We start from the raw sequence: 26676 nt of genomic DNA, 5'->3' as shown, positions 1-26676 counted from the left end.
TCTATAGCTGTCTGAAATAAAGATAGAAATGTAAACTTGTGTTCTCGCTAAAACCGTTGGCTTGTTCGCTTTTCTTCACGTTGTCATAGAGGCTGAAAAAAAGGGAATTATTATTTTTCAGAAAAGTCCACACGTTCGAACCCGGCCACGGCGGCTGCGTTTCGATGGAGGCGAAACGAAGTGGCGTCCGTGTGCTGTGCGATGTCAGCGCACGTTAAAGATCCCCAGGTGGTCGAAATTACTCCGTAGCCCTCCACTACGGCTCTTCTTTCTCTCTATCCACTTTCACTCCCACCTTCCTCCCGTCCCTTACGGCGCGGTTCGGGTGTCCACAGAGCAAGTGTGACAGTTACTGCGCCTTTCCCTTCCTGTGAACCAATTATTATTATTATCCACACACTGCTATCACTGCGCGAAATGTTTGAACCCGCATTGCCCTGAATATGATAAATAAATAATAAATTTATTTACAGGAAAGGCGCAGTATCTGTCACACTTTTTCTGTGGACACTTTAACCGCACCGTAAGGAAAGAAAGAAGGTGAGAGTGAAGGTGTAAAGAGAGAAAGAAGAGCCGCAGTGGAGGGCTGCGGAGAAATTTTGACGCGCACTGACACACACGGATGCCAGCAGCACATGGATTCCACTCCATTTTGCCTCCATCGAAGCGCAACCGCCGGAAGTCGGACTCGAACCAAGGTATTTCTATCTAAAACAGCGCATATAAAACACGAAACACAGAGATTGGTCGCTACCAACTAGCCCAAATTTTGACAGTACTGAAAACCGGGTACTCCGGCGCAGTAGGCGGTCATCTTAAACTTTGTTCCACCGCGGAGGGGAAACCCTAAATATGCGCCAAATTTTTTTGTTAGAATTGCACAGCCTTATCCTTACGGGTCATTCTGAGGGTGTTTTTCCTTCAGTACACAACGGAAAGGTCGATAGCCACACGAAAAGTATGGCTTTTCCCCTATTGTCTTTTTCGCTTGCACGAAAACCAGGATAAAAAGAATGCATGAAGCATTAAAGTGACCTAGCAATGCAGATTACGAAATTACCTTGTAATATCATGTTAGCCGTATCTTTGAACAGGTGAATTTGGTGTAGAGCGAATCAAATTGTGTGAGTAGTGAAATGCGCACTTGGTTTCGGCTTTATCAAAGAAAGGCGGATAACGGGCAGGAATAACTAGATAACGTGAATATTGAACGAGTGTGTCACATTGCTGAAAATAAAAGTAAAAGAATGGAAGGCAGAGCCAATAAATTTCTTGAAGGAAGGAGAAACTTTATTTAGCCCTGTATTATTTTGGCGGTTTTTGGGACATCTTCAGGGTTGTCTGCTTGTTGCATCCACAAGAGTTTTCTCCGTCGACCTCGTCCACTTCTACACAATGGTCGGTTGCCCTCAGTCCAGGGCTCCGCTGGCTACTGCCGCCCGTTAGCTCGCTGTACCAGACTTTGCTGGTCTTCGCAGCGGTCGCTGGACGGCAGTCTCCCATTGCTCCGCACTCGGATTTCGAATTTCGGGAATCACGTCTATATTTTGACAGGCCCATGTAATATGATATAGTGTGGTTTTTTCATCGCACCACGGACATCTGTCCGTGTATATGGTAGGGTGTATTTTTTTAGTTTGTGTAGGTTTGGGTATGAACCCGTCTGTAATTGTCTCCAAATTTCTTGAAGTATAGCAGGTATAACGATAGAACCGTGTTATTTAGAACAGGCCTCGAAGAAAACTTACACATTAAGCTGCATGCCAAAAAATACAAATAGGCACTAGTTTTATAATTCGGCGTGCTAGGAACATACACCTTATAGCGCTTAGCCCCAGTTGTTGAAACAACACTGCCGGAATAAGGGAGTGCGTTCTAAGTCATAAAGTAGCTTATCTAATTTCACCTCGTGCTGGTCACTGAAAGCAGGTCGTCTATTACGCCGCCAGCGAGGTTTAATTGGGGCGCGCTCACAGCACAGTCTTCGCCATTCCTATACATTCCAAGCATGTTTTTTTTCTGCGAGCTCTTTTCCGGCACCTCTCTTCAAAGGAAGCATTTAACCTAAACAACCTAATGTGCCTTCTTACATACGTAAGAAGTCCATGTATTGCAAACAGCCCTTAATTTTACACAACGCCGGAAATTTTACTCCCTGCAGTTGATCGCACCTCTCTGACAGCCAATTGATGGGTCGCTGCGCATGAAGTACTCGTAAATAATGTTTGTACCCCCACCACCTCACATTTCCACCTCTGTATTTGTGGTGCGCGGTTGTATTAAATCCGCAACAAAATCCTTTTTACGAACCAGCCTATGGTATTATTCCGCAATCAGCACAAGCCACAAAGAACGTGCAGCGATAACAGCGACCAATTTCCGGTAAATATAGCAATAGAATCAGGGCGTACGCGCTTGCCTTCAGCGTACAGAGAGACGCCCCCTTCTCTTGGGAAGTATCGACGAGCGAGCGATGAGCGAAGAGCGGACTTCAGAGGTGCTCGGCCGTGCGACAACGTGCAACGAATACGAAGAGCTCAACGCTGTTATCTCCACCGACACGCCAGCGCTTTTGACTAGACAGTACTCGTGTGCTAGTGGAAAGGAGGAGGTGGGTGTGGAGGTCAGCGGCTTCGAGAACCGCTTCAACGGCTGCTCAGCTGCACCCGGCAGCGCCAGCGGTAAAGTCGTTGGGAACATCACTGCCGCATCTGTGAAGGGAGAGTTTGACGGCCTGTTATCACATGAACAGGTGTTGCCGGCGCGTTCCACCGCCTCCGTATTGACAGGGGCAGAAGCCCTCTGTTGCGTCGCATCCTTGCTGCCAAGGGCAGGAACCCTTTGCACGTGAACAAGACTTTACGACAGGAAGCGACGAGTGGTTCAGCGTGTACGACACTGCTACTTAAGATGTGGGTGATAATTTTGACTATCGTGTTCCCGGCTGTTTACGCTGGCAGTCAGTCACGTGCTGAGACGCGTCGTTGGATACCGGTAAGTAGAAAGTTCGTATGGTTTGGGTAAAAACACATATTTTTCTTGTTTTATTTCTCTTCTGTAGATTGTTTTTGAGAATGCAAAACAACGTTATGATTGTAATCTGCCCAGTTGTTAACAAATATCTGATAATTGACTGTAAAACGACATATATGTTTACCGTATCCACCGCTCTTAATAGCAAAACATCTGTATTGTTCATTGCTTCTTTACGCTGCCATTTCAATATCTAAAGTAAAAATCATGCAACGCAACCACACAAGTCATCTTCTGTACATTATGCCACACTACCTGTATGTCTCTTCTGTGTTATGTTATATTTATCCGATGCTGAAACTTGATAGACTGTCAGACATATCTGATACGATTGCTTAAGGCTGGAGAGCACGGCGTTGGCTGCAAAATCTTTTATAGTTAAGGGCCACGAACGATATTTTCGTAACTACCTCTTTTTTATTTCTCTATTTAATCCTGAGAACGCTAAGAACGGAAAGTTCAAATAATCTTTTCTGCTGGCTAGAACGTTCAGCTTAATTCAAATTGACTTTAATTAACGCCGATGCACCTTCATTAATTGTGGTACTACATTACCCACCTCAAAAGTATGTGCATTTGCAGCTACGGTTAGCCAGGAAACCCTAGGAGACGGGCCTTAGTTCCCATGCCGTGAGAAATACATGGGCTCTTCGTTCTTTTTAGTTACCGCTGCGGAGGGTTGAAAGATGAGACTGCATCGATTCCAGTCCAGAGGTTGGCCGCTCCACACAAGATGCAGGCTGAAATTCTAAACTTCACCTCCTTTCCTCTCCTACGTATACCACTGCTGCAGACCCACACAAAGTTCTCCGCGAGTATAGGCGACCTCTTTTTGTAGCCCCGAACAAGAGCAAGTTGGAAGCTTAAGGTGGAAATGTTCGAGGAACGCATTGCGACATCAGGCCGTATAGCCACGGCCCAGTGTATGCTGGCGGCTAGCGTTGGTTCACAGGAAAAATCTATCTCCTGCTACCACCTCTCAGATTATAATGCCTCATTTATATAAATTTATATATATATATATATATATATATATACACCCCCATCGCTTGAATTCACACTCCTGATGAAGCCCAGCTTCTGGTCGAAATGTCGAGTCCAATAAAATGTTCCTTTAAATGAAGCGTACACTTCGCTGTATAACTTTTTATGCGGCCAAGTACGTTAAATGTTCTCGCATATATATATATATATATATATATATATATATATATATATATATATATATATATATATATATATATATATATATATATATATATATATATATATATATATGGCTAAAAGCAAGGCATCCGTGTGTTGTTCGATGTAAAGGACTGCGGGTGGTCGCAATTTCTAGAGCCCTCCACTACAGCGTTTCTCGTAGCCTGAATTGCTTCTGGACGCTAAGCCGCTTAACACCAAATTAAACCATCAATTTTCACTTCAGTGGCATAAACATTTTTAGAACGCTTAAGCATGGTCTTTCACGGTATGAAATGCGATAGCGTATACCACCAGCCCGCATATAAAGGCTGGCTTTAACCAAGCCATATGAACATGGCTACGTGGCCTAGCTGTAATGGGAATACAATGGTCTTGGTAGGTTGATTCTGAGATCACCCTCCCATATGAAAGCGGAGACCCAGTTGGCAACTCCTGCCAAACGTAGCGCCTGGCAACCTCACGTGCAATCAGTGCTCGGTCATGTCAGCTGCAAGTTACGTTGTTGTGTTGTGGCTGTAGGAAGAAAAGAAAATGCACGGGCATGCTACTGGCTCTGTAGCTGAGCCACATCCGCTGCCTCGTGCAGATAGAAGAGAATATAGAGAAGAAAGAAAAAGAAGAGGAAGAGAAAGAAGCGCTCCGCAACAGCAGCCGTCGTCCACCACCGAAGCGGTGGCGGGTGCAATGACGGCCTACAACAGATAAAAATTCGGTGGCTCGCTAGCCTCCGCTGCAAGAGGCGTTGACCCACCGTCCCTGCCCTGCCCTACGAGCAGGGAACTGCCCGCTGCACGAAAGTTGCCACCTACCAGCTACATGCTCATGATTTTTCGCTAGCAATGTCGGTGCCGGAATTGTAACTGTAGAGTTAAAATTTAAAAATAGCTCCACTCAAGTTTCACATCATCGAGAGTAGTTATCGTATATCCATTATTGAGATTTCTCATCGTTTGCGAATGTTTTAATAGTGTCATGCGATCGTCAGTACTTATTCAGTGAATCTAGGTCTTTGCTCTGATGAGCGCACTCGATTAACGCGGTGTAGTTTGACGCGTATGCGCATGGAAGATAGGCTAGGACGACCCTTATTTAACTGATCTTAAAGCTTCTCATCAACGCCGTTTTTTTTTGTCATCTTTCTGGATTAATTTCCATGCACACCACGTGACGGAAACTGTGAGCCGCATGCTCAGCTTTTCAAGAAAGATCTTGAAATCAATTATGCTTTTTCTTTTATTTCCGTGCTATATATGCTCCAAAAGAATATGACGCGTTTCAATTTTTATCAATAGTTCTAGTTGGAGAAATTTCGCTTTAAATAAAAAAGGTTAATAAATATCTTTTACTGGCTCATTTTTGAAAGCATTATGATATGGCTGCGAGTTTGTCTTCCCGCGCTGAGTAGTCGATACACATTTAAGATAGCGGAATACGAAACTAAGATTCCCTCTTCAGATTCGGGATCAACATGTACTCAACTCTTGAGCCCGTTGCTATGCAATGATTTCATTTGCACTTTTCGGGTGGTTGGTTGATATCAGCAGGAAAAGTAGCGTTATAAGTGAACATGCGAATAACCCGAGGTAAGTGGAAGTATATCGATGCTATTGAGATAGCTTAACCTTTCCTGTGCTTTGTGTGCATGCGCCAGGTGTCGGTGGTCTTCCCGTTTTCGTGAGTGATAAGTGGCTGACCATGTGAACAGCCGCCGATTGCATGAAACTGTTATAATTTAGCGAGGTGTGTATACACTTTCGCTATGCCAAAGCACAATTGGCGACGGAAGGGTGCAAATATGTCTTTTGTTGAGAAACACGTAATAGCACTCTAGAGAATAATTGGAAATATATAATATTAGAATATATATTGTTACGGACGACAAGGAAGAAGAAGCGGGCAGTGGCGCGGGCAGGAGCGCTCGCGCTAGGCCCGCCGCGAACATTCATTAAACGTCATCTACCATCGTCATCGGTCATGTTCTGTCTCCTGTCTTCATCGGCTTGCCGCTTCGTAACATTTGGTTGGAGGTGCGGCGTACGACATCCCATCCTCGCCTTGGAGCATCGAGGCCATCTTCAAGCCGGGACCATCACCGAGGGCCCAAGGACATCGCCGAGCAGCTTCGCCCCAGCCCTTCAAGCCCAGACCTGAACAACTACCACCGCCCAGCCCCCCCGCCCGGACCTGAAGACAAGGAGAACAGACCAATCAGAACCGATATGAAGGACCCGAAAGACCCGAATGACCCAAAGGAACCGAAGGAACCGATGGACACGAACACGCAACCCCCGCCCAAGCTGCCCGACGTGACCTCGAGCCATCGGTCCCATGGACTCTGGTGACGGATGGTTGATAGCTCCAAGGGAGGCGGATCACCCACGCATCAGACATCGTACCGGCAAGCCATTCTATTCTTCCGTCTTCCTCTTCTTCTTCAAGCATCCAGACACGCCCATCATCACGCCATAAAATCATTAACATCGCTAAACTTCCTCGTCCACGATCGGGACGATCGCTCGGTGGCCCCGGGTCATGTTACGGACGACAAGGAAGAAGAAGCGGGCAGTGGCGCGGGCAGGAGCGCTCGCGCTAGGCCCGCCGCGAAAATTTATTAAACGTCATCTACCATCGTCATCGGTCATGTTCTGTCTCCTGTCTACATCGGCTTGCCGCTTCGTAACAATATATCCACCAAGTTATTCACTGTTGTTTTAAACCAAGTTTAGCTCTATTGCAGTGCACGTGAATTAGTCTGGGGGGTCTAAACGACAAGAAGCTCTTCGTCCTAGTCACTTTCATATTCGTAGCAGTTTTAAAAAATGTATCACAAGCCAAACCAGATTTCGCAGCCTATTGTAAATCTCTCGTTCTCTTATTTGATTCGGTTTGGAAGTTGGTGTGGTTACCTCTATTCGTAGACAAGAATGTTAATTTCTGAAGGCTGCCATAACTTCTTAAGCAGGTTCTTGATGAGTGTGCAAAAAAAAAAAAAAACTATCTGCTTAATATTTACACAAACTGCGAAGAAATGGTGAAAAGAAAGCTTCTTGTAGGCTGCTCTCACGCCAAAATAGGAACTGCCAGTGATAGTTTACACGTTGTCTTGTCGCAGTTATTTTAGCCTGTAAGAAAAGTGTTTGCATCGAATTTTTTTTATAGTTAGCATAAGGCTGTGTTGAAATATAGGTAAAAGCTTCCCCAAATAACTTTCAAGGAAAATATGGACATTTGTTATGAAGGACTCTATATGTGTGGGTTCCGGATCAATTTAGACCTCTAGGGGTGATTGAATTCGTTTTAGTATTGCACAGAACACAGGGGTTTGTATTGTTACACAAGCACCAACGGGAGCCAGCTGCAAGTGTAAAAGCTGATTGTTGTACAGTCTTAGCCGCAAACGTGCTCTCTATTCGACGCTTTATAGAATTGCGCACAATTTTCCAACGACTAACAACATGTATTCTGTTAACGCTGTTAACAGTTACCTCCTTTGAGTGCAGACTAAAGTTTGCTTTGAATGACACGAAGGATGCCGGGGCACCTTCAGCAAAGGCCCAATGATTCTAAGGACGTGAATCTTTTTCGTGTAATATTTGCTTGCTTTGTCTTTATTTCGGTCTTACCCTGGCACAGCTGTGGTAAACAGATCGTTTGGTCAGCTTGAGTTCAATAGCACTCCTGGCCAAAGTGGCTGCGTTTTAGGGAAAGGAGACAGAACGCGAAACACCTGTGTTCTGTACAATACTAATAAGAATTCAATCACCCCTGGGGGTGTAAATAGATCCGGAACACACAGATATAGAGTCCTTCATAGCAAATGTCCATTCGGATGATCGAATCCGGGACAGAATACATGGTTCTAATACGGTTCACTGTATGTACCAAAGTACAACGCTTACGGATCGCTAGTTTTATTTTTTTGAAACAAGGTCTCTACTGCGGCGTCTTAAAATCGTAATGCAATTCAGTGCACCCTTTTAATTAATTTTCAGAATGTTCGCCAGCGAAATCCGATTAGTTCAATTTCCCAAAGATTTACACAATGAATGCCCATGATATACAGAGGATCTCAAGCTATTAAGTGCCGCACTGAACAAAAATGAACACATGCGACCGCTGACAAATGAAATCGGACGGCGGCGGAGTATAGCCGCAGGGAAGGCACGCTCACGCTGAAATTGAGGGCAGTCACAAAGTATGTGCTTTATCGTTTCAACACACCTGCACTGCTCACACGTTGGAAAGTCTGCAATTCCGATGAGATGGGAATAGGCGTTTGCAAACGCCATTCCTAGCCACAGGCGACACAACATTGCAGCATCTCAGCGGGTGGGGCCGAATGGCATTTGCATTTGAAGTAATTGGCCAAACTGGCGCGAGTGGGATGTCCAAACTCTAGCCGTGTAGTCACGTTTCGGGCAAGCATTCAAAGGTGCCTTGCTGCGTCGGTGCTTGCCAGTGATATCTGGAAAACGTTGGTTGTATCGTGAGCTGATCGATCAGCATCGCTAGCTAAGTCGTTGCTAATGGTTCCACACTTTCTTCCAATATTTGGAATACGAAAAGACAGCGCCTTAAATTGAAGAAAAAGGAAGGAATTATCTCCGGAAGGAATTATCTCATGACAGAAAACGTATATACCCGTACGTGAAGTAAAGCGCTGTCTTTCAAGCAGAAAAGGAAGGTTATCGCAAGCGATTGAAATGAAAACCACTCAGATAGTTTGCTGTATTCCTGGGGCCGGCAGACAGGAAGGTACAGGTGCACGAAAAGCAAAACGAAGCAAGCAAGCGGTTGCCGAACGGATGCAAATATTCACGTCAGCGCGATCTGTCAGCAGATGCGCAGTAAAGATCGAGAGTGTATCAGCATATCAGTATGAATCACCTCTATGTTGCAATGCTGGCGTTATCCGAGGCCCGTGAGGTGTCATGCTGTTACGGCGATTCGGAGGCTCTACTAGGCGGCACGATTCTTTCTCCTTTGCCACGAATGCTTCCACTTTCATTCGGTGTTACATTTTGATAAAATTTACCCAATACATCTAAGAGCGTTTAAAGGCTACAGAACAACAAAGTCGCCACTAAGCATAGAGCGAACCACGGTGGTTACACAGATTAAAAGTGGTAGTTTCGTAACAAAGCATAAATCATTGCGCCACCGAGCAGTGCTGCCGAATCTTCGTAGGTGCACGAGCATCGCAACATCGAGATGGGTCAGTCAAATGTTCAAAGGCACCCTCGCCATCTGCTCTTGCTGTGCTAATAGAGTGCGCTATCATGTAGTTTTGCCGGTTCGGGCACGCTAGCATTTCCGGTTTACTTTTGTTGCACCTCTAGACGACAAAATGCCAAATGTAGCTTCCGATTAATTGCGAGACCTTCTTACCTCCGCCAGGCACGTAACACGTCATGATATTAGTAGACTTAGCTCTGGCAATGTTGTAAGAAGCCCAAATATAATCTTTAATTGTTTCAAGATATTTCGAGCACCAAAATCAAAAGGAGGATACTTCATTCCTTAGGTCAACCCTATTAAGAAACCTTGTGCCATTCAGAGCAGAACAAAAGTCGGTTGTGCTCTGCGTCATGGCTCGCTAAGGGAGCAATCTCTAAGTCGGAAGCTTATCTACAGATGGCAAGTGCAACCAGAGGGTAACATTTCCTGTTTTTTCTAAGATAAGTGATTCATGCAAAATATACAAGAGAAAAAAGCCTTCCTGGCAGGCTGGTTTTAAACGTTTTCAGATCAATTGATGTAAGAATATCCTCATTCCGTTCATTTCTAGGCAATGTTTTTCGGGGTGTTTTAACCGCCATGTGACGGCATCGGAGGGTGAAATTATTGTACTTCTTATTGCCAGCAGTGTTGCCCAAGAAACAAATAATTTGTGCACACATTACAACAGTCGGGTACGAATATAACCCAACCATTTGTACGTGCACTCTGCTAGTTAGCGAATACGGATAGCATCAGATCTCAACCTTGGATGCGGCTGTTGCAGTCTCCCAAGAAGTATTCACGCCTTAGCCTGCAATTCTGAGGTGAAATATAAAGGCTTAGCAAAAAATGTGCTGGCTTTTTTTCACAGTTTTCTCCGAAAAGAAGGAACAGGGCAGAACAAATGGTTACCTGAAGATATATTTCCAGCAAGGATTTCATAAATCGCATCACTATATCAAAGAGCACTGAAGAATCTGCATTGGAGTAATGCGAAAGCACCGATGCTGCTGTTGGTTGCTTCTGGATGCTTCTAGTTGCTTAATTCAGTTCTGGTTTACTCATTTTAAATTTTGGTACTTTAAAATTTCACGTCAATCTCTTCGTATGCCCTTTTTCGACTCTACCTCCAGTTGCGTGATGTCACACCCTTAACGTCACATTAATTCACTTCTTGTTTACCCATTTTAGTCTTTCGTACTTTCAAATTGCGCGCCATTCCCTTCCTATGCCCTTTTTAGGCTCTACTTCCAGTTGAGAGAAGTCACATCCTGACGTCACCCTAATTGACTGCCTAAATTACCTACTTTAATCTTTGTTACTTTCAAATTGCGCTCCAACCTCTTCCTATGTCAATTTTAGGCTGTACTCCCAGTTGCGTGACGTCACATTAATTCACTTATTGTTTACCTATTTTAGTATTCGGTAGTTTCAAATTGCGCACCAATTACTTCCTGTGTCCTTTTTCGGCTCTACTTCCGGTGGAGTGATGTCACATCCTTGACGTCACCCTAACTGACTGCCTAAATTAACAACTTTAGTCTTTTGTACTTTCAAATTGGGTGCCAATCCCTTCCTATGCCATTTCTGGATCAACTTCAGGTTGAGTGACGTCACATCCGTGACGTCACCGTAACTGACTGATTTAATTAACTATTTTAGTATTTGACACATTCAAATGTGGCGCCAAGCCATTGCCTAATGAGACCATTTTCTTTCCTTTTACATCTTTGCCTCTAATTGATTACCTAATTAACTTATTGGCCTAATTATTTTATAGACACAACATTACGTCACCCTCTATCGGTTGATACTACTCATTATCTTCAATCACTGCTCAATTACAACTGCTGGGGACACGACTTTGCTGACGCGGCCTGCGGACGCAGTCTGCGGACTGAAATCTGTGAACATAGCGAAGTAATGCATTCGCACTAAAAGAACTAATGCACTCCTTTGATAAAGGAGGACAACATCTGAAAATCGTTACCTGCTCGAGACTGTAATAAACAAATCATTCTGACACAACTGTGGCATAATTCCTGAGAGCGTAAACAATGTAAAAAAAAATGTTTTACGTTGGCATCGCCTCAGCCTCGCAATAAAAAATAACTATTTGGCAGTGCCAAAAACTGGCACATACTGCATCCGTATTTTTTTCGGCGAGCGACAGCGAGGTTGAATTCTGCGTAAGCGCTTTGTTTTGTTGATGCAAAATATTTACCGCACGAGTGATCCGGCGGCGCTGAACACCATTTATTCACATTAGCGCCACCTCTACTAGTGATTTCGCGCCAAGACAAATGTGCACATACAATAGCATGCGCAGCAAAAACGCTCTTTCGCCGTCCCTTCTATGAGCTTATCCCAATCGGTTAGGCGAATTATATACAGGAGGTTTACGTCGTTCGTTTTTCAGCTAGAAAGCCCTATCCAAGCGCTTCCGAGCGAAGAAGACAGGCCACAGCTTAACACGAGCAAGGGTACGCCCTCTGTGTCTGGTAATTGGAGAAAGATGCTCCGAGCTCATAAATTGCGTCAAATTTCTGAAACATGATTTCGGTTTTAAAGTTCGTTCCAATCTCATAAATATAAAATGCGCTTCTAGACTGGCATCAGATCAATACAAATAAAATGGCATTTGTGTTAAAATAATCTTAAAATGTAGCTTTTTTTTTTGTCGCAATTTAAATGAAGCCATATTCGTTGCGTCCGAACCCCCAACTCTCAACAGTCAAAAGTGAACATTGTGCCCTCGCATGCATTTATGGTGGAAAGAGGGTTAATGTATGAGTAGTGGAGAGATAAAATAAAACTGTCTTGGGCAGCAAAACGAACAATCGCGGAATTGATACATTACCTGCTCTTACTGACCCATGAAGAGAATCTATTCTGCACTGCAAAGAATACAAAGGGAACGTGCGCTGCCAGCTAACTGTATTTTTTTACTTTTTTATTTTTCTTCACAGACTCAAGACAGCATCGTTCATTCTTACCAATCTGAGGACAGGAATTCAGGTATCTCATAATTAAATCTTTCCTGTACTTATCTTGGCAAGTCAAAGTGCATTTGTTTCGTATCATTTCTCTCGCGCATCATACCTCCAAATTTTAGCGCCACGAGCGCTTTCCTTTATAGAATTCTGGCTGTATTACAACTGTAAAAAAAAAAAAAAATCCTCCTGCGTGTCTGCACGCATCCTTGGAGGGCAAGTAATTATGTTGAGAATGAGAATGCTAGCCCACGTTCAGCGGGTTCTGAACCACGGTTTTTACCTGCCTCCCTTTCATGAGAATTTTTAGAGGGCTTTGCTGTTTTGCACGATGAAAATCTTATAAAATATAGGGCACGTTATACTAAATTCAGTGATATACGGCGTCTCTCATAGCCTTAGTTGCTTTGGGATGTTAAATCCCACAAACCAAACAAATTCAGTGATATGCTGTTGGGTTTCTTAAGTGAGAACTGATACCCATGCATGTGTGGACAAGAAGTATAAAGAAGGGAGTTAAATTGTGATACAATTGTGACGTGAGACATCGTCCTAGTTGCTCTTAAAGAATGAAATATTTCCATATATATCTGAATTCAATCTAATAAAACTGTGTTTAGTTTATTTCCCAGAAAGCTCTCATCGACTTCCTGAGCTAAACGATGTGTGTAAAACAGCTTGACGAGGCCAAGGTAGCCGTTAGAAGGCAGAACAGCGTACAAAAAAATAAGATTCACACAAACAAAGAAGAAAAATGTTTTACTAGTCTCAAACACAATAAAACAGTCACTAATTGAAGTAATGGAAGGCAAATATTGGTAGATCACAACAACGTGAAAATAGAAATCCAACAAGCACAGCAAACTAGCGGAAGATATACATAAAACCAACTGAAAAATGACCGCAAATAATGCATACTTCAATACACCTCTAAATACTGGAACTATACCCCTAGAAAGAGCTATAAACATGTCGTGGTAACAATAATATAGAACTGTGTACCTGTGAAAACTAACATCAGGTTACATAATTACAAAATATTGACGAAATATATATTTAGAGAATATGTATATGTCTATGTATTTGCGTTCCTGTTTTTTTTTTTTTTTAAATGCTGGCTATAGTGGGTTCAATATTATTCGGTGTAACTTTGAACACCAAAGGTATCGTTGTCTATGGCTTTTTACACAAAAAAAGATGTGTTGAAGGAAGTCCAAGAACTTCTGCTACAGATGGAATAAATACGAGGACGCCATCACTGGAACCGCGGATAAAACTTGCGAAGATTTTAACAGAATGCTGCTATGGATAAAAAAAAAAGACGAATGACAAGCTTCGTGCAAAAAAAAGTAACTTTAACACATGCATAGAAGTTTGCGAGACGCGAGCACGTTATAAATGGACTACGCGCAACCATCTTTGAGAGGGGTTACAATACAATCAAATATGACCCTGAAGTTACCACATGAAAGCCACGAACGCTGGCTCGCACCTTCAGCTTTCTAGTTACTGGGGGTAGTGCATGAGAGTAAGACAAAGGTAGGACTAGGGAAATGATTTTCAGTCTGCTCGTGAGCTTGACGTAAGAGCTCCCGCATTTGCAGCATATTGAACTAATAACGATTACGTGCTACGCACACTTCAAGTGAGAACACTGGAGAGTAACAAGTGGATGCCCTTAAGTAATACACTTACAATACACTTACTGTTGAACAATATCCTCATTACTGTTACGAAAGTGGAACGTTTGTGGCTGATTTTCACAATTTAGTATTGTGATTATTTATTTATATTTATTTGCAGCATACTGCTGGCTTAAAGCTCAATCAAGAGTGGCATAGACATATATACAATATTGTTGTATATACAGTCACAGAACTCTAAAAAATGTGTTGGTTTTTGTTGCTACTTGATTTGAGGCTTTTTATGGAGGACAACGAATTCACTACGGTCTTCATGTATTGAATGAAATTAAAACTTATGCAAACTTCCTCTCTTATCATATTATTACTTGCACCGCCATCTCATGCGGAGGTTGAGGTGTCAATCCAGATGCCGCCGGGTATCTACCGATGATGCGCTGGGGAAAGCTTTCGCATTGTTTTCGACTCTTAGTCTCTGGATTCAAATTATTTTGTTACGTGTCTCTGCCACCACTCCACCCCCCTCAAAATGCAAAAATTATGCTGGGCTCGTTGTTCGCAGCTTCCTCTATAAAACGCAGTTTTCCGTCCCAATTACCACATAATTCTTTTTAAACACGAATACATGCCGGTTTGTCATGATGTTGTCTAATACAGACTTGTAGTAACATTCCAATTCCGGATAACCTATAAGATATGCTACAGAGGTTAGGTAAGAAACGACGTCATTGTTCTGATATCTAATCTTGTGCGTAACGCGAGTCCCATATCCGATGTTCGGTATTTGGTGTTCTCAAGGCATGTTATTTTTCCCCGCCATAGCAGCTCAAGACACCAATGAATCATAAGCGTTGCGCTAGACTTACTTTATCGCCATGCCCAGTAATACCTGAACTTCGTGAATATAGTATTGGCTAAAGCGCTAATGTCATTTATTGCTTCATATTTCATACTTGCACTTCCTAAGCCTTGGGAATGGTATGCTCGTGTGAATGTCATAAACAGTTATTAGGAGTGGTGCTGTAGCAGGCTTAGAGTTCCTTGAACACATCTAGCCCACTGTGAACAAATAAATCAAAGAACTTGTAAAATGTTCAGTAAAAGGACTTAGGCTGCCCTCACCCAATAAGATGATTAGGGAAAAGTGTAAACGTTCAGTAACTATTCAGTGGGGCTTTTTGTTCACTTTCCAAACCGCAAGCTGCTTCCTGCAAGCTAGTCCTAAAGGGACTTCGCTAAAGCTAACACAAGGAGGTCTTGGAAATAGCTCGTAGGGGAGCTTCGATTTATATTGGAGATCGTGATTAGCACTTCATATTACAAATTTATTATATATAGCAAAAGGCGTTCAAAGTTGCTAACAATTTTGATAATATCCATTCTAATTTAGTCGAATCAAATTATTTATTACCGATATTGATTGAATTATTTGCCAAAAGACATGTTCTGCTTGCCTAGTGTGACTTGGTAACGTAGGAAAATTAACATTTCTTGAGGAATAAAACAGAATTTGCATGTTCTTTACGTATCTCCCCACGAACCTCTTTTATATTCTGATAGCATGCGGATCTTATTGCTTGAAGTACCATTCGCAAGATTTCCTTTCTGCATATAATGCTTCAGTGTAGGTTTTATATATATGCAATGTGATGTGAATAAATTATGCACTTCCTCTTTCGCAGGATGGTCAATGTCAGCTGACTCTCCGGGACTTGTTGAGCCCCGGTCGGCGCTAGCTTTCAGGAATGAGCCCTTCAAGTCATTGGACAAAGCATCTACAGATTCTAGGGGCGAAAACTTCAGGAATATTGTTTTGCAACACGCCAATGCCTCACCAGTATTCAAGAAAAGCATTCCAAAAGCAGCAGATCACAAAGTCGTCAACAAGAACTGTAGCGGAGAATGCCAAAGAGATCCAGCTCCAACAGTAGATACGAATGTGGGTCGTAAGTACCTAGAGGTTTATTGGCGTTGAAATAGACTCGCATTTTTTTTCACCTCAGCAAAATATACTGGCAACAGGGCAACTATTCCGTGACAAAATAGTTCATGCCCTAGAGGTTGCACTGATTTGGTTATACGTGAAATAGCATTTATCTACACTTCCGTGCCAAAGGCACTTGCCTATTCAACAGTTGGTACGTATACAGATAATAACAGCTTTGCCATCGCTGAGAATTATTTGAGGCTCCGACGCAATGGAAGTAGTCTGAGCTAAAATACCGCACGTATGGTCGTAACAAGTGAAACCCCTGCTGTACTGCTACATTCACTGATTTATAATATGAAATTCCCCGTTTTATACTTCGTGAAGAGGAGTGACACATCATAATTCGACCACATAATTACCAAGATTCCAGCGTTTTTACACTTCTAAATTTTGTATGCACCATTTTAGGTGTTGAGGTAAGAACTGTAGGACATTATCAGAGTTCTATTTTAGGTTCCTCTCATGCCCAGCTGACTGACTGAGTGTCTAAATTACTGAGCCAAGAATATACAATCTACCAAAGTCAAAATTATTCTTAGTTAAGGTAAACACTTCGTCAAATAAAGTAGCATCCCTATGGTTACGAAACACAACTCTTGGAAGTGAGGCCGCTGTATGTGGTATATAATATAAGCGCTCACATCCTTTGACTTTTCATCAAATATTCTTCCCGCTAGGATGGGAAGAACTGGTCCTAATAGGTTGTAATTATTTATCCTGACGAAAGAACGGGAACACATGCAAGACTGAGCACGAAGTGACAATAGTTTACTGATTACCACATTCTTTCTTATGTAATTTTTATAGGAGAACTCTTATCACGAGGTGTTATAGGGTTTTAAGGCGTTGAGCCTCAAGACACCTATATGCGCGGGTCTCCAACGTGCCCTGAGAAGGGCACACGGCAGTGGCCCCCAGAAAACAGGCCGCACACATAGCTAGCGGGATACAGACTGACCCTCCCGGCGGTAAGCGGGGAGAGTGTTTATTCCCCGCTTTCCCTTTCCGCTTCTTCCCTATCCAGACCGGTCAGGGTGCTGTACAGAAGACGCTGCACACACGCTTTGAGGAATCGTCACGCATGGTTAGAAGTGAAATACCAAAAATAACTGAACAGCTACGATAATAGAACCTTTCACGATTAGATCTATCAGAGCGGATAAAAACATAAGCAACGTTTCCTCCTCGCTACCTGATAGCGAAGTGACTATAATGCAGCTGTGTCAGTGTAGCTGTTAACATTTGGGTATATATGTCTTTGCGGAATGCGGCTCCATATCCTTGATTTTGGCGTGGCGTTGTTTTCTTTCTTATAATCTTTTTGTTTAATTTTCACTCATTTTGGGTTCACTTTCGCATTATACTTCCAACTTCGAGAGTTAAATTCAAAATGATTTCGGCAGGACAATGAGGCCAGTGGCGACCGGCGGACGAATGGAGCGAAGCTCCAGCAACCGCTGGTCCGGCGACATGTTGCTGGCTGGAGACAAACTTCTTTCACTGGGCCATAGAATGATGACCGGACAAAGTAGAGGGCAAATTATAGGTGGCCGGAAATCGTCGCTCGCCTTCCTCCATTTCGCGCCAAAATACCCCTTAAGGAACTTTTCTCAGGACTGTGTGGACGCTTCACACACCAATCAAAGCCAAGCTTTTTATGGCAAATCAGATGTTTTTAGCGTAATACAGAACGATGGTGCGGCGATGCCAATGGGTAGTTTTTTTCTTTCAAGCGCCATGCACTTCCTTGGAAACATTAAACGTCACAGCACATGTCTGAAGAGCTGCGGACCGAGAAGAAAAAACACTTTGACGAAGAGTACCAGAGCACAGCAAGCACCGCAAGTGCAGAAGCAGTCCCGGTCCCCACTCCGTCATTGTTTTGAGGCATCTGTTCGCATAGCGCCTCCTCAGTACCCGAAAGTGTCGCACGACTCACTAACTAGCCCTGTATGCATGGACTCAACAGCACCAGGTTTAGTCAGATTCGGTTAGGTGATGTCACCCTTTCTCGGTGCTCTTTATGTTACATGAACTCTGTTCTAGCAAGCAAGTATAGCCGCGGCGCCTAGTGTCGAGATTTGCAGTTAATGTGGAAGATTCCTATTTGTGTTTGATTGCGTTGCCTTTTAGTATCGCGAGTTCCGTTTATTATTTTCAATCGTTGGGGATTGAAAGAAAGCACTGAGTTTCCCTGACGCTCCTAGCCGCTCCGAAAGCTTTATGATCCCAGATTTTCCAATAACTCAACTCCCTGAATAAACAGCGTCTAAATGCGTTTAGAGAAGAAGGTCAAGGTAGTTCACCTAACCTCTGCAATCGAGTTATCTCGACTCGCTCCGCCACCTAAATTTCTCGATCCGACTGCGTATACATGAACCCGAAAACTAGATTTTTGTTTTTGTTTTTGATAAACAGTCCTACACTACCAGACCGTGCCAAATTCGTGTGTACGGGGCTACTGAGCCGCAGAAACAGACACGCAACACTCAACGATGGTCATGCTTGAACCGTGGGGTGTCCCGCCGAGCGTTTGTTGTTTGGACTATAAACTTATTTACGGGGAGGGGATACAAGGACAAAGGTTATGTCGGCCTAAATCTCGTGGTGACACGCTTAGTGCCCGGGGTAATGGGGAAACGGGAAAGTGGAGAGGGGTGGGGTGGGGGGTAGGGGGGGAGTAAAAGTCCGTCGAACGCGCACGAAAAGGAGGTCTGAGTCACCAAGCTAAGAGGGGAAAAGGCGGAGCCCGAGTGGCCGGCAATCTGCTACGCGCTGTGGGCCGCTAAATTAACATCGCGGTTTTGGTATCTTTTGCACAAAAGTGACTTCCTTTGCTTTTCGTCTTGTCCATCTTGTTTCATCCCGTAGAAGATTTCGGTTGTCGAAAGCGCCATAACAGTTCCTCTGTTTCAGCTCCTTCAGCTGTAAAGAACCTTACCGTTAACCAAACATCACCGCAAGAGGTTGTATACAGCTGGGAACGGCCAGATATCCCGAATGGCCCAATTGATGGCTACATTGTCAGCACTGGCAATCTGGAAACAAAAAAAGTGTCCATCATCGAAGTTCCTGGTAACACTACGACGTTGACTGTGAAAACGATTGAGCAGTACACTAAATACAAAGTCGACGTCCAGGCATACAACGTAATGAACCCTTACGGACTGAAGCAAGCTGGGCCTGCAGCTAGCTTGGAGTTCGAAAGTATTGGGAAAGGTAAGGGCTATTTTTTTATCTTAAAAAGAACTATTTTGGATTTTTGTATGCAGCTTTATTGGACGCAGGTAGGGATCTGCTATTGGATATAATAAAACTTACTTTAACTGGCGGGCTTTGCAACACATATCTGTCATAATTGGCTCATTTTCTCTGCCAAAAAGAGACTACTATTGCTGAGCGATAGGTCGTTTAATCCTTCAGAAGTTACGATCACTTGAAAAGACAAAAAAGTTTTTTGCGTTTGGCTTCCCAAATAATCGTAGATATTGAGCGACACTTTTTTCAGGTAAGAACAATAGCAAGACAACTCGGTGTCTATACTAATTGACTATCGCAAACCGAAGTTGAATGCGGCTTGGGTTGTGAAATCGTAAATCGCACTAGAACGTCAAGAAATCGTCGCCAGTGCGGAAATAATCAGCACACAGTCCTCCTAGTAACTCCCTCATGTATAGTATGCATGGGTCCCAAATTACACTGTCTTTTAAATAAGGAACGAGCAATTTACATGTGGATCAGGGAATACTTGCATATATAACATCAAAGTTGGTATTAGATTTGAGTGGAAACACAGATATTACACAATAATCGCAAATATCTCATAGCACTACGAACATTCCCATTGCATTATTTCAGCCAGCTGGTGCATTTAGAACTAGTGCCATCAGAAAAATATTCAAAAATGAATTGAACTTCTTGTTTTTTAAAACGCTGTTCTAGAAATTCAAAAACTTTCGAATAAGAATTTCGCTATTTTATTGTTTTTTTTAGGGGAGGGCTCCTCCAAAAAAAAAAATCGTTTCATTTTCAGTAGCGTAGTCTGTTAGCTTGGCAGCGTTCATAACACCCATATGTGATTTTAGATATGAATGACGCGCAAGAGGTCAGTCTCAGAAAACCTGCCTTGATTCTCAATTTGGAGACTACGGCTAACGCGTAGCTGTCACAAGCTTGTTGTCATGAGGCGTAGCTACTATCTATGCCTTCTGTCGCCAAAATAAATTTGTAACATTATTACACATAACTTGGCGGCATGAGGTATTCTAATTTCGTCTTGCGACATTTAGACGGATATTAGTTCTATGCGTTTTGTGATGTATAGATACGCCACAAAATATATCATTTTATCGTAGTGCTCCAAGTGGTGCTATCACTTTTCGAATCACTCAATTTCTATGCATACCTGACAGAGCAATGATTTTTGTTCAACTAAAGTACTCTGTGGTGGACTTGTTTCTACCAAAAATATATTCGTATTTTATTTAGTACTTATGAAAATGTTCGCATTCCATTTGGTAGCTTAGTTCGATAATTATTATTTCTTTCGATTTCAAAATCTTTTATTCGCACTCTGGCAGGAAAGAGCACCTTTTGACGCATTGCCTGTATATCTGAATATTATACAATTCACGACAATAGACCTGGAGCTATATGACGGCAAAGCAGTGCTAGAAAACACTTTTGTCCTTAATGCTGTCCTCTATTTTCTAGGGCCGATACCACCGATACCACAGGTAGCGGATATTAGTGAGCATGAAGTATTGGTGAACTGGTCACAGCCCGTTGATCCCCAGCATGGCATCACTTACTACAGCGTCCAGCTCGAGAAGACCACTGTGAACACGACAACGACTGACACAAGCGTTTTACTCAATGATCTCGAGACATGGCACGAGTATACAGCACTAGTTTCATCCTGCACGTCGAATGGCACGTGTGGGCCACCAAAAAAAGCATACTTTCGAACAGATGTAGGAGGTAAGTGAAGGTTTCTACATCACATGTAATCTTAGGTTTACAAATTTACCTACCCAACTATGCCTAGGTACTATTTGCTTCTGCAAAGCAGTGGCAGTTTTCACGCTTTTTTCTAAATGCTACGCATGTTTTTGTTACAACCTGAAAGGAAATCTATCTACATGAGGCACTCAAAGGCAACGCCATCCTGCGAGGATAAATTTTTTAACTCAAAAAGGGAATAGTGTTTTACTAAATTTTGTGTCCTTTTTTATAACAAAGCGGAACTGGACGTCCAAATTTGAAATTTTATTCACAATTTTGACAGCCGTGCTATTTTTCAAATAAATTGGCAGAGTTCAGACAGTTTTATAAGGAAAATAAAACCGCAGCAGGCACAGGACGGAGGGTGGAGACAACACCCTTTGTCCTGTACCTACTGCAGTTTTATTTCCCTTCATTATTATCATCATCATCATCAGCCTGATTATACCCACTGCCGGGCGAAGGCCTCTCCCATATTTCTCCACTTAACCCGGTTCTGTGCTAGCTGCATCCACTTGTCCCCTGCGAACTTCTTCATCTCATCCACCCACCTAACTTTCTGCCGCCCCCTGCTATGCTTTCCTTCCCTTGGAATCCAGTTTGTTACCCTCAGCGACTATCGGTTATCCTCTCTTCGCACTACATGTCCTGCCCGTGCTCATTTCTTCTTCTTAATTTCCACTAGAATGTCGGTAACTTGAGTTATTTCTCTGACCCACTCTGCACGCTTTCTATCTCTTAATGTTACCCCTACCATTTTTCGTTCCATAGCCCTCTGGGTTGTCGTCAACTTAAGTAGAACTCTCTTGCTTAGCTTCCACGTTTCAGCCCCATAGGTAAGTACAGGCAAGATTCAACTGTTGTATACTTTCTTCTTGAGTGATACCGGTAAGCTACTAGTCATAATCTGCGAGTGCTTGCCAAATGCGCTCCATCCCAATATTATTATTATTATTTCCTTTTCATGGTCCGGATTATTTTCCTTATGTCTCACCAACTGGCCTACACATCTACCCTGCTAAATTCAGTTTATTTTTAGCGGCAGAAAAGTGTGCAGTGATCGCGTTTACGGGAAAATGTGTCAGCCGCTACCCGATTACCCTTCATGGAGTCGTAATACCATACGTCTCCAGGCACAGATTCTTGGGAGTAATTATTGACCACCGGCTATCTTGGTCCAAACATATTGCTATGGTGAAGAAGAGGCTAATTAATTTTTGCCATGTACTTCGTTACATAGCTGGCATCAAATGGGGTCCAACTGAGCGCTCCTTAATACGGCTTTACGAGGCTCTGTTTGTTGGCTACATCCGGTACAGTCTACCAGTACTCTCTAGTATGAGCATTTCCTGCTTGCGGACTTTAGAGAGCGTGCAAGCGCAGGCACTGAAAATATGCCTTGGACTGCCCAGATGCACCTCTAACAAAGGCACAATTGAAGAGGCACACGCTCGCCCAATGTCCATATACTTGTCACACGAACCACTTCGTGTATATTTACGAGCACTTACAAGACACCGTTTTCACCCACTCAGCAAGATTCTGGATGAGAGGCCGGACTGCAGTTTTACAAGTGCACTCCGCTGCCATCAGTCGCAAGTACCGACAGGATATGCCCTCCCATATCGTCCCACCCAACCACCATGGACGATGGATAAACCTTTGGTGCACATTCGTGTTCCCGGAATACTAAAGAAATCAATGGTACCAATTAGTGGACTCAAACAACTTACTCTGGCACACATCTGGTCAGAATATTCGAGTTATATTCACGTATACACCGATGGATCTGTGTCAGCACAGACATCCGCTGCAGCTGTGGTCATACCAGCTCAGAAAACGACTCTGCATTTCCTTTTGGGACATACCTCTACATCAACCGCTGCCGAACTTGTAGCCATTCGGGAATCCATTCGCTATATATGTGGGAAACCACCTCAAAAATGGTGTATATTCACGGACTCGAAGACTGCATTACAAATTTTGGAAAACTTCTTACGCCACACTGCCTATCAGTCCCTGGCACTAAACATTATGGAGCTCATCACATCTGCCCAGCTGCAAGGCCACATGATAATGTTTCAATGGATCCCTGCCCACTGCGGCCTCCATGGGAATGAGCGGGCCGATGTTGAAGCGAAAATCGCACTCATCAATGGCTTCCAAACAGCTGTGCCTTTTTCAAGAGCGGATACGACGTGTCTTCTAAAGAGTTATATGAATATTGCTACAGCAGCTTACTGGGCTCAACCAGACGCCCGACACATCCGTCTAAGAAGGCTCGATCGAACATTTAAATTTAATGTTCCGCGTGATATTCCGCGTCATCAGACATGCTTGATACATCGACTTCGTTTAAACGTGGCTTTCACGCGCAAGTACTTACATTTAATTGGACAGATGGACTCACCGGAATGTTTAGCTTGTGGCATCCCAGAGACTGTGGACCATGTATTATTGGTGTGCCCAGAGTATGCGAACGAAAGAAATGTGCTAGCTGCTTCCTTGAAGCGTTTAGACAAGAGGCCTCTGTCGCAGGAACTGCTGCTGGGCGCTTGGCAGGACAAGGGCAAGGGCGTCCAGGCAGTGCGCGCTCTTTGCCGTTATTTGAGCGCCAGCGGACTTGATTCACGTTTGTAAAGCAAGCTGCTGTGTCTGTATATATATTTCATATGGCTTCTCCCACATCATCACCCATCATGACCTTCTTTCTTCTCTCCTTCCCCTTCCCCAGTGCAGAGTAGCAGGCCAGATTTGAATTATTCGGGCCAACCTCTCTGCCTTTTCCTTTCAATAAATCCATCTATCTATCTATGCTAAATTCAGACAGTTTGGCATTTTAGTTCGTAGGCAGTGCATTCTATCGCCATCCTCTTCCGCGCTTTCCACCGCATCTTTTCAAATCTTTAAAACATACAAATAATTGTACATATTTTTACTGTTGTCTCACCTGCTTTATGTTTAAACGTTCGCTTTTTCTCCTACTTAATATCCAATTCATGGAAAGAATTTTTGATGCGACTTTGCTACTCGTCTACGCATTGTCCCATTTGCAAAGCCTTCAACAAATCTTAGACCACATGGTGTATAAGATTGGCAGAGTCTCCACAGTTTTATGCCTTGTCCGCTGCCTCTGCTGCAGAGAGAGTAGTTTGTTTTTTCTTGTAGCCGGACGTCAATATTTATTCATTTTCCAATACTATGTTTTAATTTTAAATATGTCAGTAAGCAATAAGTGGTGGTAGCATTCGTGTGATTCTAGAAAACACACGGGCTCAATGTCCTAAGTAGCGACAAGTGGTAAGTTCGAGTTAGGCCAACTTATAATAATAAAAGTCTATTACCGTGCGTTTCTTTGACGCCCACATTGTGTTGCAGTGGAGTGGCCACAATAACCTCATCCTTTCAGTCCCTTCCGAACCACTGCAACTGAACTCTACCAGTGTATCCCGGTACAGCTTGGGAATCGCTTGGACTCGCCCCAAAGAACCCAAAGGGCCCATTGATGGTTACAATGTCGTCGTGACAAATGATACAACGGAATTTCAAGTCACAACTAAATCGACAGAGCTAACAGTCGCTCATCTTACGCCTAGCTGCCTCTACAAGATTGCAGTAACTGCCTTCAACAACGGATTCCATCGGAGAAAGGAGGGACCGTCTGCTCTAATTGACGTCAAGACACTCTATGGACGTAAGCATTTTGCCGGATTTCGATGTTTTATTTGCATTCGTTTTATAGCGAAAGCAATACTACTCTAGGTTTCGAGCCTTCAGCGTAGCTCGGCCGGTAGCCACGTCTTACCCACGTGACGCTGTGACGACACACCCCACGTGACACTAGGGTGTGGGCTGGGAGGAGCTGCCAACTTGGGTCTCTCGTTTCACATTGGACGGTGATGTCAGAATCAGCCTGCTAGGACCCTGGCATTCAATTTACCCCTATGGGACACTAAGGAACGTTCATACGGCTTGGTTAAAGCGGGGCTTTATAGGTGAGCTGAGGAAAAAGAAAAGTAGAAGAACAACGCTCGGTCACCCGCAGCTAATGCTTTCGCTCAATATTTGGTTCAGCAGCGTTGAACCCTTGTAATTTTTTTGTATTCAGGAGGCTCATCTAATATAGAAGTCGTTCTAATCAACAACCACAGAAATTAGCACATATGACAAACAAAATAGCCAAAGTTGGTTACAGCGTCCCAAAGCTTGAGCAACTTGCAGCTGTATTAAAATTTGGTATGCATGTTTCATTGAGGCTATTTATGATATTCGCTATAATGAAGCACGAAAAACAACTCGCCAAACAAAGTAAGTACCTGAACGAAATACAACCACAAACGTTGACAAGTATCACAAAACCATTCTTGATCTGATTGATGGTAAGAGTAACTAATATGTTTCGCTGTTATGTGTCTAAAATGGCTCGAATCTGGGCGATGTCTTGATGACATACGTTCTTTAGAACTTGTCATATTTGTGTGCCTCATAGAGTGCTTCGTTTCGGTTTCAGCAAAACCAAGCCCGCAATGGTTCAGCATTACAACTATAACATTGATGATAGTGGTTCCTGTGGTGTGCTTTTGTTTCCTGGTCGGATACGTCGTCTACAGGCAGTTTCTCAAAAAAAGGCAAGTTGCTCTGATTCCGTACATCACATTCAGACAAAATCCGAAATTTTCATCCATGATACCCATTTTTTTCGTTGTTTACATTTTTGGATAACGTATGATGATAACCTGCTCAGCAACTCACCGGGCTTGTTAGAATTTTTACATCTCTGCCAATGCAAACTTGCATGTAACATTGAAGAGAAATGAATTCATTATTATTATCTAGTTTGCAACCGTTAACAATTTTCGAATTTTTCTTGCTGCTACTTCTCTTAAAAAGAAATATCGTTAAAGCCGCAAAGTAATTTTATGCGCTGCATAGAGACGTTCACAAATGTCAGAGTTTGGAAGAATGCGCTGGTGACAGCGTGAATAATGGTGAGACCTGGGTCATGAATGCCCATATTGCTGTTTTGACGCACTTGTTTTCGAGAAGCACCGCATAAACTGTGGATGGCTGTTTGTTTCTTTTTAGCGAGGACGAAGAGCTTTTGGCATCTACCGGATAAGGCAAAATAAATCTCACTGTAGACGCAAGGCCGGCATCACAGCAAAGAAGATGAGCAAGTTATCCAGTGCAACGTCTGTGCAATGAACTAAGGCGAAACTGCTGCAGCCTTTTTGTAGGGACAGCGTGAAATTCGCTACACAAATGTGACGTCGCATCTGTGGCATCAGACCAGACATGGCATCAGGAAGACGCTTTTAGTGTTGCGAATGTCTTGTGATATTTCTGGGGGACCCGCGAAAGCAGGGATGTGCTTTCGATTGCTAATTTATTATATCTTTTTTCCATGTTGGATTGCTTGTTGCACGCTGATGTTGAATAAATGTATACCAATATGTATACCATCTTCGGTACCAAAGCATTTGCTTTCATTCTGGCTTACGTATTTCACTGCAAAACGATATCACTAGAGCAACAACACCGCGCTTTCCACGTCATCGTTGTCGCACAAAAGCTCATGAAATCT

At 43.2% G+C, this 26676-nt stretch overlaps 1 protein-coding gene across 1 annotated transcript; it reads left to right on the top strand.

Annotated features, from left to right (window-relative positions):
* Nucleotides 1-2507: 2507 nt before the first annotated feature.
* On the top strand, nucleotides 2508-26676 carry LOC146173901 (phosphatidylinositol phosphatase PTPRQ-like). The gene is made up of 8 exons (XM_084585647.1): nucleotides 2508-2994; nucleotides 12432-12480; nucleotides 15781-16044; nucleotides 19005-19307; nucleotides 20802-21068; nucleotides 24502-24786; nucleotides 25603-25720; nucleotides 26178-26676. The coding sequence occupies exons 1-8, from the start codon at nucleotides 2911-2913 to the stop codon at nucleotides 26209-26211; spliced, it is 1404 nt and encodes a 467-aa protein (XP_084441773.1). The 5' UTR covers nucleotides 2508-2910; the 3' UTR covers nucleotides 26212-26676.

The sequence above is a fragment of the Amblyomma maculatum genome, chromosome 11 (genome assembly GCF_055883805.1).
Source record: "Amblyomma maculatum isolate TAMU_Amacu chromosome 11, ASM5588380v1, whole genome shotgun sequence".
Taxonomy (NCBI): domain Eukaryota; kingdom Metazoa; phylum Arthropoda; class Arachnida; order Ixodida; family Ixodidae; genus Amblyomma; species Amblyomma maculatum.
Note: the sequence above shows the minus strand (reverse complement) of the source record. Positions and strands in the feature narration are given on the sequence as shown.

Coding starts and splice junctions, on each gene's coding strand:
- LOC146173901 (XM_084585647.1), top strand. CDS start 2,911: ATGTGGGTGATAATTTTGACTATCGTGTTCCCGGCTGTTTACGCTGGC. Junction 2,995..12,431: donor AGACGCGTCGTTGGATACCG/GTAAGTAGAAAG, acceptor TTTTCTTCACAG/ACTCAAGACAGCATCGTTCA. Junction 25,721..26,177: donor AGGCAGTTTCTCAAAAAAAG/GCAAGTTGCTCT, acceptor GTTTCTTTTTAG/CGAGGACGAAGAGCTTTTGG.